Source organism: Lactuca serriola, chromosome 5 (assembly GCF_051521515.1).
Source record: "Lactuca serriola cultivar US96UC23 chromosome 5, Lser_US96UC23_V15, whole genome shotgun sequence".
NCBI lineage: Eukaryota > Viridiplantae > Streptophyta > Magnoliopsida > Asterales > Asteraceae > Lactuca > Lactuca serriola.
Window position 1 is genome coordinate 149,421,190 of NC_136412.1, and position 11,688 is coordinate 149,432,877.

Consider the following 11,688-nt stretch of genomic DNA (forward strand, 5'->3'; position numbering starts at 1 on the left):
TTCAAGCTTTCTTGCCATTTTGGGTGATTTGAAGGAAGAAGGAAGAAGGGAACCATTGGGGATTCAAGGATTGGAAGTAGATCCAGAGTTTGTGGGATTTTCCAGAGCATTTGAAGGTAATGAGTCGCTACCTTCACTCCTTTGCATATAGATCAACCTTTAACATGAGATTTGGGGCTTTTAGGGCAAGTGTAAGAACCATTTCGAGTTAGAAGCCCATATTTGAAGTTGCTACTTCAGATCTAAGTGTATCTTGGCCTAGAGAATCATAAAGCATCAGTCTATGGGTTGATTGTAAAGTCTCTTTGTCTTAAACCCTAGTTTATAGTGCTTTGAGCCTAGATCTCCTTAGCTACACGTAAAGTTTGCCACTTTACGTGAGGAATAGGCTTTAGAAGAGTGGATCTACAGTTTGGAGTCCATGTATGACTCAAAAGCCTCTGAATATATGAAGGACTGAATAGACTCGGCGAGTCCTTCGAGTGGACTCGACGAGTAGTATGAAGATGGAGATGAACTCGACGAGTTGGATGAATAACTCGGCGAGTCTGTTGAAGATTGCCTTGGAATCGGCGAGTCTGTTCTTGGACTCAGCGAGTCAAGTCGCGAAACCCCAAACCCTTCGAGTTAAGACTCAGATCAGTGAGTTGAGTGGGGACTCAGTGAGTTGGACAGGACAGGACTCGGAAATCCTCGGCGAGTCAGGGGCTGACTCGGCGAGTCGAGTCGCGAATGAAAGGATTCTAAGCATATGAACTCAGCGAGTCGGTAGGCAGACTCGGCGAGTAGGGTTGACTTGGAAGGTTGACTTTGACCAGGACTTTGACTTTGACCAGAGTGGACTTAGTTGACTTTCGGAGGACAGTTAGACTAAGTGTTATATTGATATTGGTAGCTCGAGGAGCTAGTGGAGCAGCAGTTCAGAGAGAGTTGTCAGACAGTGGCCAGAGGGATTACCATCAAGTTCAGCAGTACCAGGTGAGTTTCCCTTTGTGTGGATGGGTCTAAGGCCACAATGCCGACCCATGTAGTTACGAGTAGGAAGACCCGGGGGTTAGCCCTAGGCACTGTATGCTAGTATGATATTTGGGACCAAGGTACATTGATAGCGGGCGGGTGCCTAGGAATGGTTTGCATGATAGAGTATACTTGTTGTCTGTGTGATACTTGTATGAGCCTGGTAGGGAGGTGAGTACGGGCGAGGTCCTGTATCTCACCAACAGCAGAGTGTGGACGGGGTTCCATATCTCATTAGTAGCAGAGCAGGGGCGAGGCCCAAGTTAGGAAAAGAGTGAGTGTGGGTCGGGCCCGTATCTCACTATCAGTAGGAGTGTGGACGGGGTTCCATGACTCAACAGTAGCAGGACAGGGAAGAGGTCCAAGATAGGCGAGGCCTTAGAACATGATTCAGTAGTATTGTTTAGCTTATGTGTTGTGATATGTTTATGTGTTAGTATACGTTAGCGGGCAAGGCCTAAGTGAAACAGATCTATATCCGAGCGAGGCTCGAAGCCAGGCAGGGCCTGTTGTAGCGGGCGAGGCCCGAGGTAGAGGGCGTGACCCAGTACTTGTGGTTTGCGATTATGTGTTTGGTATGTGGTAGGTTGGGGAACTCACTAAGCTTCGTGTTTACGGTTTTCAGTTTTGGTTTCAGGTACTTTCGGTAGTGGAGGGAAGAGCTCGGGTGATCGCATGGCACACACCATAGATTAGACAACCTGAGAATGTTTTACTCTGATAATGAAAATATGTTTTGGAATTAATACTCTGATTATGTTATAGATTGATAAATGTGTTTTAAGTAATGTTTTATAAAAGAAATTTTTAGTCTTGAAAATTGGGACGTTACAGTGTAGATGATTTTAGTAAAATATTTTTAGTATAGAATCGTAGATTAATCATTGTAAAAATATCTCGTGCATATTAATAATTAACATGATCATCATATCATGAATTTAGTTTTGATCAACACCTTAGCTTGGTGATTCTAGATGTAATTTGTCTCGTAAGGTTAAACATAAAATTCCTAAATCCTAATAAACTCATTTTAATAATAATAAAAGATCATTTAAGCATTTCATATAGGGATGCCAAAAAGTCTCGTGAGACCTAAATTCCATACGAGACTATTTTAAAAAAAATTATTGGGTGGGTGGGGGGGATTAAACCTCGTTTTGTTTTCACGGTCGGGGTTGGGAGTGAACACTTCCTTTAGGGACACCTATATCATAGAAGAGATAGAGAAACAAAACCCATTCATGGCTTCACGCTTCTAACCTTCTTCACTTTGCCAATGACAACTTCCGACTTGCGACTTTCGTCAGCCTTCGTCTTCACTCTCCACAGTAGCAATCGAATGACGAGAATATCAAAATACCACGACTAATCAATCGTTGATTCTTGAGCTTTGTATTCACCCTCTGCCCCCTGCTGCCTTCCGCCTGCCATCATCCACCTTCCGTTTTCGTCTATTGACGAGGAATAGCTGATTTCATCTCCACCTCCGGTAATCTAGATTCCCGTTTATATAAAATTCTAGTTTATATATGTGGTTAATAATCACGTAAAACTTTTGATTTCTAGTTTTTGTTTATGACATTATTGATTTAGACTTTCGATTTCTTGTTTATATGAAATTGTAGTTTATATATATATATATATATATATATATATATATATATATATATATATATATATATATATATATATATGTGTGTGTGTGTGTGTGTGTGTGTGTGTGTGTGTGTGTGTGTGTGTGTGTGTGTGTGTGTGTGTGGTTAATAATCAGGATTAGGCTTCTGAATTTCTAGTTTATATTGATAATGTGATGATTTTTGAGTCTGTTCTGTTGTTGATTATGCTTTTACTCCATCAATCATATATTGATATTGACACGCTCTTGTTGAAACAAAGATTAGCCATGGAAGATGCAACAATCTGTCATTTTGGCCCATGCCACCTCTTGTAACACATTATAAGCATCCCGCAAATAGTAGTTGTATATGAGTACATTGAATTTAGGATCATGGTAAAAGAAGCATGTTCTTTGGGGGTGTTTGGATAGGAAAAAAAAAGAGGGTGCTTATTAATTATTGTTTATTCCGACCACAATAAGCTAAGTTTAAGTGTTTGGATAAAATTCTTAAAAATCAGCTTATTGTGTTAGGAATAAGCTAAATAAATAAGCTAATTTTAATAAGCATCTCCTCCATTGCTTATTGCTTATTCCCACCATAAATAAGCTAATCCAAACACCCCCTTAATATTTTTATCTTATTTGTATGATATTTGAAATCATTTGGTGATTAAATAACTCCTTCACCGTTAAATTAGTTTGTTATACTAATAATGATGCTACACTCCGAGTAAAATGGTGCAAAAACACGTTGAAATGGTGTTGGCTTCTTCATGGATTTTTATGATCCAAATTTAATTTGTTTTCTATTAAATTGATCTTTGTTTTCAATTGTAATCATACATTTTAGATAGTGTTGTATTTTATATCTGTAATGTTGTTTTTTGTAATTTTTGAGATACTAAAACATTAGATTTTAAGTTTTTAAAATTATGGAAAACTATAACATTATTTTAGCATAAAAAGTCATTTTTAAACCCATGAAATGGGAAAACGGGGGCGGGATCGGGGGCTGGGATAATGGGGGATTCGGGGGCGGGGGAGGTTGGTCCCATTGACACTTGACATCCTTACCTCCGACGCCGCCACCACCACCGCCACCGCCAACACCCACACCCACACCCAGGTATGTATCTTATTCCGCAAACATTATGAAGACTTTAAAAAACAAACATTTTTTATGAACACTAAAAAAAAAACTTTTGGTATGTATCTTATTCCGCAAACATAAAAAAAGACTAAAGACATGTTACCTTCTTAAAAAACAAACACCACCTTAGTATCATACTATGCTAAGTCAGTTTTTTTTACTTAACTGGGGAAAAAACTGGACAAATAAGCTCTGATATTGTATAGATGTTAAATAGCTAAAAAAAAAAACCTGGGTATACCAACATTATGAGTAACCATCTAATCTTAAGTTTTCCTCTATGTTCATTGAGTAACATGCTGAATTCGATCGAAGCTAAGCTACTTATATGTACCATAGATTACTATAAAAAAAAGCATAAACCTTTAAAGATCATTAATTTTCCCGATCATTTGCTCAGTGATCAATGCTCATGAACAAGTTTGTTAAGTAATGCAGTCAAAAGTGCATCTCGTCTCTCTGCCCGACCCTCTTCTCTCGTTCTTCTCTGTTCTTCCTTCTCCCTCCACAACTCCTCCATCTTCATCCTCTCAACTTCAAGCTTCTCCATTGACTGCCGCCATTCCTGCTCAAACACCTGTCTTTCATAAGCATGTTTCTCCATCAACTCCCGCCACTGCATGTCAATAACTTTCTGCTGTTGGAAGAAATCATGGAGAATTTCACGAACTGGGTCCATGGATTTTGGACTCGGAGTCGGAGTCGGAGGTCTGGCCCGCTTTTCCCTTTCGGGTTTCTTTCTTGGAGGAATCGTGACTTTCGTAACCTTGTTTTCCTCATCTTCATATTCATCTTCGTCATCAGATATTTCTTCTTCCATGGATTGATAAGAACCACCGATTCCTGCAACTCTTTTTCTCGATTGGCTCGATGTGAGTTCCGGATCGAAAGGCGTTTGTGGGGTTTTATTTGATCTTTCTGTGAATAGTGCATGCAGATCATCGAAGAACGGGAATGATCGGTTGTTATCTCGATCCGATGTCTCCTTTCCCTGATTCAAGATTTGAAATTTAGACCACAGAATTTGAAATCGGGAAAATCTAAAAGATATCCCAAATTAGGGTTCTTAAGATCACTTCCAATAACAAGTAATTTGAGAGATTTGTATCAGGGAAATCGAGTAAAAAGCTTATTATACCTTATACCGATTAACGAGGTTTTTCCACTTGCATTTACACTGATCAGGAGTCCTTCTATACCCAATCTCCTTCATCTTCGCAGCAACAACCTCCCAGAGACTCTTGTTTCGTTTCGCCATGGTGAAATCCCTTTCCAACTCCCCACGAATCGCAATCAAGTCCCTCGTCTCCTGTTGGCTCCACATCGGTACCCTCTCGTCCCTTCTCGGAAACTCCTCCGCCATCACCGGTGGGGGCGTCGGAGCATTCATCATCATCATCTGGCTCAGTTGATTTAGGGCTTCATTGTTATCGCTTCCTCCGCCACCAACATACATATCTTTTTGATAAATTCAGTTCAGAAATTGCGGATTTCGATTGTGTAGTTTGTGCAAGGCATTGTTAGGGTGGTTTTGGTTCTTCTACTCCGATTACAGCGGCGGCTAATGGAGAGGTTTTCGCCGGAAAAAAAGTCAAGAAAGCGTTTTTGTGAGTTGACTGTTAGGCATATGATATTGCCAAAGTTTTCTATTTACTGGTTTATGTGTTTGAAAAAACCGGTCCAAATAAGAACATATTTATTGATATATATTATTATTTAGGTTAGGGGTTAGGTATCAAATCAGTAACTTTAAAGATTAAATGTAAAAAATAGTAAATATTATCGATTTTTTTTTTCTTTTAGTTTGTGATTCTTATTTTTGTATTACGATAATATATTAAATTATAGCAATCTCATTTGAATATAAAGTAATTTTTACTTCTATAATATAATATAGATGTGTATTTTCCGTAGTAGAATAAAATACAGAAACACGGTTTTATGAGTGATTTTATGTATTTTAGTGATATTGCTATTATACTTTGATTTCTATTTTAATCTATAAAATAATTTATATCATTTTAGATATCGTACGACATGTTAAGCTTTCATTACACGTTATATGTCAATTTTTTTGTTGTTGGCGTCATGATGTAGCTTTTTTTTTTTTTTTTTTTTTTTTAATTATTATTGATTTTAGTACTGCCGCATAGATTTTCACATGACAAATCTTTATAAATGGTCTGTACAGTTGCTTTGAATATTAATTTTAGCCTCTAATTATTTTGGTTGAAGGTTATGTTGTTTCAATTTTTATCGATCTCTTGTCTAATGTAAAAAAGTTTTTTATATTATTTTAAATTTACTTTATATTTTTTAAAAACTAATATTAGTTTTTTTAGAAAGAAAAATAATAAACAACCCTACCTCACCACACATCTTCCCTTTAGTTCTCTTTTATCTTTGATAACCTCCTGACCTCGCCCACCATCTTCGACGACCTCTTCACGACAGACAACCTCCTCACGCAATGGAGATAAAACCCATAAAATCAAGAACAACACAACCTAACTACCACCATCACCATTGTCAGTTTACTTCCGGAGTTCAAAAACCTTACCGCCACTTCCCTCCAACAAAGGCCAAATCCATATAGCCACTGTGCCTACGTTTATCTTCTAGTGGTGTTGGTTGCAAGTAAGGTTGCAGAACTCGTTATTCGGTACATGTTCGGCCGACTACCGAGTAGCGAGTACCCGAGAGTATTCAAGAGTACTCGGGAGTACTCGGATTCGCTAATTCATGTAGAAATATTTTTAGGGAAATCATGTATGTCAAAATCATAAGTTGATTGAAATATATAACAAAATTAGATACATGTGAATACACAAAAGTTAAAAAACACATAATGGTCTCACTTTTCTCACTTCATGAATAATTACAGAAATTTTAAGATATGTATGTAGTAATAATCACATGTGTGTGTTAAATAATAAATCATTAAGTATATTACACATATTAATCACCGAGTTGACCGTGTTTTACAACACTACTCCGATCAGTAAAAGGGGCGATTTGGGAGTACTCGGGATTCTGTTACTCGCCTCGGCAAGGGGCCGAGTAGCGAGTACTCGGAGGAGTAATTGGCCAACTTGACGAATTTTACAACACTGGCTGCAAGGGATGATGATAAAGGCGATGACTAGTGATGTCTTGTTCACTGTCAGTGATGATGGAGAAAAAAAAGATGACTGGAAGTGGTAGTGGTTGTGACAATGGTGGCCACTGTATTTAATATGAGATAGGAGTGAAAGCTGTGGAGCGTGTTATTTATTTGTTTTTTTTTAAATCATTTAAGTTAAAAGATAAAACAAAAAATAACATAAATGGTATAAATGTTTTTTATGTGGATAATGGACTAACCACGATATAAATTAAAACATGAACTATTATACGAGACAATAAATAAATAAATAGGAATTACACTTGATATTTTGAAAGATTATAAGGACCATTTTTGAAGATTTGCCATGACATTTTTATTGATTTTAGAAAAATTATAGACAAATTACATGTTTGGACCCTATTTTTTTATGTATTATTATACTTGGCTTCTAACTATGAAAAATATCGTATGCTTGGTCCTTATTTTAAATTAAAATTGCATTTTTGGTCCCTCGCACTAACCTGCGTCTCCACATGGTAGTTAACCATCCTCAAGTGTCGTGCATATAAGGGTAAACTAGTTATTTTCCATGCCTCTCTTATTTTCGCATGTGAGGTTAATGCATATGTTAGCACAATCATGTCAATCACATTAGTATGTTTTTCATGTCTTTTAATTACCTCAATCACATTATTTTGCTTTTATGTTATCATGCTAATCATATTACCTTTTCTAATGTTATAATTGTATTACTCAAAAACTCAAACTCTAAACTAAAACTAAAACCAAAATCAAAACAAAAACCAAAACCAAAATATATATATATATATATATATATATATATATATATATATATATATATATATATATATCATGTCTTAAAACAATTCCAACTTAATACATGCAAGTTGATTGCTAGATAAAAAAATGAGGTATGTTACTTATTTTGGTAAAAATGAATATCGATTATGTTGGTATAAAATGTTTTTGGAATAGATAATATTTATAAAATAAAGACACATCCACAAATGGAAAGAGAAACCAAAGATAACTATGTAAAACTTTAGAATTTAATGAGAAAGGACTTGTATCCACTGTTTTCTCTACAAAATTGTTTACGATCGTGTTCGGTAAAAAATTAGTTGGTAGTGGGTAGCGAGTAGCTTGTTGTGACAACCTGAAATATTTGAATCAAACAATGTCTAAATTGTAACCCTATTACAATGAAAACCTTGAAAGCCTTTTGAGCATAAGTGCATGTGTATGGAAGTATACACCTTGATAGTCACATATAAAGTAACCTCTTAGAAAATAAACAAGTTAAGCAAGACAAAGTGGGGCAACTAAATTGAATTTTAACCTACAATGTAATCAAACAAGGTGTAACATCCCGAAATTCAGGTGCATCTCTTAAACCCTTCTTCTTTTCCAAGTTGTCAAGTTTAGCCCTTAAAAGAAGATTATGACAAAGGAGTACGTTGGGCATACTGAAGAGTACGCTGCGCGTACTCATGCGCTTAAGTTGGACGCGGACCTGGTTGGGTACGCTGGGCGCAACCGGCCCATATGCAAACCCTAATTGTGGTTTGATCCCTTTATAAGGAATGTGATGGCCTTATCCTCAGCCACCATTTGAGAGAGTGAAACCCTAAGAGAGAGCTACCCTTCGTTCTTAACCTGTGTGTGTGTGCTTTTGAGCTTGGAATTTCCTTTGTGTGTTTGTAAAGAAGAAGAAAGGATCATTGTGGAAGCTAGTCTTCGTGTGCAAACTTTGGATCTGAGCTTTGCAAGGGTGGGAGCATCACTTGGAGGTAAAAAGCTCAGAACTTTCCTCTTCATTTTGGTTTTGTGTTTCATGGTCCAATTTCTTAGGGTTTTGTCCCAAGATGGAGACTTTTGAGTAAATGGTCTCCATAAGCCTTGATCTGCCCCATTTCAGCTTTGGATGTGTTGTAGATGCATACAAATCCAAACTTGGTAGTCATTAAGGAGTCATGAATGAGTTATGGTCTTAATGAGAAAAGGGGATAAGAGGTAGGAAGAAGTTATGACCTTTTTAGCCATGCAAAGGCCTAAAGGTTTTGACTTTATGGTTTAGGAGGCAGTAGAGTGCCTAGATCTGTGATATGAGCTGTTGTCTTAATCGATTCAGACAGAAACTTTTGAGAATGGGAAACTGGGACTTATGTTGTGCGTAATCCCAGTACGCACCGCGTAAGGGGTCGACCCCCCCCCCCCCCCCCCCCCGCCCCCGGATTCTGGTTAGCCGGAGTACGCCCCGCGTACACGAGTTGGTACGCCCCGCATACTGCTTGTTGTTGACTTCCATTGACTTTTTAGGGTTTTGGTCAACCTTTAGACTTTTGGGGCAGGGAGGGGTAAAATGGCATTTTACCCTTCTGTGGAATTGTAGGAGTGGGTTTAATCTAGCCTTTGAGAGCTGTTATTTATTTGAGGGTGCTGTTTATGTGTTTAGGCGGGGGCTAGACCAGTGTGTTCGAGCGCGAGATTATCTGAGATACCCGAGGTGAGTCTTCTCACTATACATTACCTAGAGTGGTATTTTATGTGTTGACCGGAGGGTCTTGTGTGTTATGTGTATGTATGAGATTATGTGCAATGTGATATATGAATGATATATGATTGTATAGATTGGACCGGAGGGTCCAACGATATAGACCGGACCGGAGGGTCTAACGATATAGACCGGACCGGAGGGTCCAACGATGTAGACCGGACCGAAGGGTCCAACGATACAGACTGGATCGAAGGGTCCGACGAGCTATGATCGGACCAGAGGGTCCCGCTGAGACACATCGACCGGAGGGTCGTACTATAGCCTCGAGTGGCGTATGTGTCGTATGTGGTATTTTGGGGAACTCACTAAGCATTTATGCTTACAGTGTTTTGTGTTACGTGTTTCAAGTACCAATGAGGATCGCGGGAAGGCGCCGACATGATCAGTACACACACATGAGGAGATTTTATACATTTCGATCTTGGGCTGTAGTTATGAATTAATATGTGAACAATGAGATTTTATAATATTAATGAATGAAAATATGTTTTAAAAATGTGAAAAACTGTTTGAAATTTACGGTGTTACACAAGGACCAAATGATGATAGCACAAAAACTTGTATTTGTGTCACAATCTTGAGCACTTGAATTATAAGGACAACATATTTAAGTTTACTATTAACTAAGACCATAAACATTTCCCTAGGACCCATCCAAGACTGTGAACCCAAGGGGAAACCACTTTAGAACCGTAACACCATCCTAGGAAGGATTCTAGTGTGTAAACACCCTTAATGGGCCACCCTTTAGCCGTGAACTACCTTAAGAAACTTTAGCTAGGCCTTGAACACATTCCTAGGAGGTGTCTTGGGTGTAAACACTTCTTAGTGGACCTTGGTTGGGCGTAAACTACTCCATGATGTGATGTATGGGCTTAAACACATTAAATAATCCAAATCTTGACCATGAACACCATCCTAGGCAACACCTAGGGCGTAAACACCATAAAGACTCCAATCCTTGACCATGAACACTTCCCTAGGAGCATCTTAGGCGTAAACACTTAGATATTTTAAGTGTTTACGGATGGTGAGTTATCAATTGCCATTTTCCCATGCAAATCCCAGTAAAACACGTATTAACCTTATATAACAAGGCTTTATCCATCAGTAATCCAAGAAAGTGTCAAGATACTCCCTTATCCTTATGATGAATGTAAACTCTCCCTTATCACACATATCCTCCCTTTATGAACGTAAACTACTCCTCACCATATCCTATTTATCACATTCACTTTCTGTAAACTCCTAAATTACTCTCAACATATTCAAGCATCAAGTCTAAATCCTTCAAAGTATTCCCTAGATCCTGTAAGTATTTCATGTTTAGCTTAGTAGTTTCACATATTATTTTGTTTATTTCATCATATTTACACATAAATCTATGTGTTAACAACCTTAGGATATTCTAAATTTCAAAGAGTTTATCAAACTCTTCAAGTGTTAGAACTTGGGAACTTCTCAACATCTCTTCAAATCATCCACCAAACCAAACCAAGGTGAGATTCATACCCCACTCTTTTCAAGTTTTCATTTTTTTGGGGGGGGGGGGTACAAGCCAAACCTTGTCTAAATCCTTGGATAATTGCATGTATTTGTATGTTTGAATGTTTATGTGTGTTGAGATGATATTATTTCATGTTAATACTTCATAAACTTGAGATTTACAAACCTCATGATGTTAGGACTAAGTTATCTTTGTATAGATCTACACATTTTGTATCATATTAAACATAAAACTAAGTTACTAGGTAAAAATATGACGAGTTACACCAAAATGGTAAATTGAGGTTAAGAATACTTTTACCACTAAAACTTGTGCAAACTTTGAGACATAATAAATTTTTATGGATTTATATGAGATTTTGGTGAAACTAGTGACAATATTTTAGTTACAACAAAAAGAATATTTTCTTTGCAAAGATCTCCATAAAATTTTGGGTATGTCAAAACACCCTACAAAACATGGTTATTTTTCTAAAACAAAATGTTACTAGTAAGTCAATCATGTTATGTTGTTATCATTTCAAGGTTTTGAAACTCGGCATATTATGTCATATTCATAACTTTTTGAAAGCTAACAAATTATTAGTGACTATTTATAAATATTAATATAAATAATTTATCAAGAAAATGTACAAAACAGAGCTTTTATGACGGAAATATTTGCATGTCATAAACTGCCATCATAAAACTTTTAGAAACACAAGTGATAAGCT

The 11,688-nt window shown here is 37.2% G+C and overlaps 1 protein-coding gene across 1 annotated transcript; it reads right to left on the minus strand.

Moving 5' to 3' along the window:
- Nucleotides 1–3,963: 3,963 nt before the first annotated feature.
- LOC145053091 (trihelix transcription factor GT-3b-like) lies at nucleotides 3,964–5,391 on the minus strand. The gene is made up of 2 exons (XM_079001071.1): nucleotides 4,924–5,391; nucleotides 3,964–4,776 (listed from the first exon to the last, which is right to left on the minus strand). Exons 1-2 carry the CDS (start codon nucleotides 5,239–5,241, stop codon nucleotides 4,189–4,191), a joined length of 906 nt encoding a protein of 301 aa, XP_078857197.1. The 5' UTR covers nucleotides 5,242–5,391; the 3' UTR covers nucleotides 3,964–4,188.
- Between the last annotated feature and the right edge of the window lie 6,297 nt (nucleotides 5,392–11,688).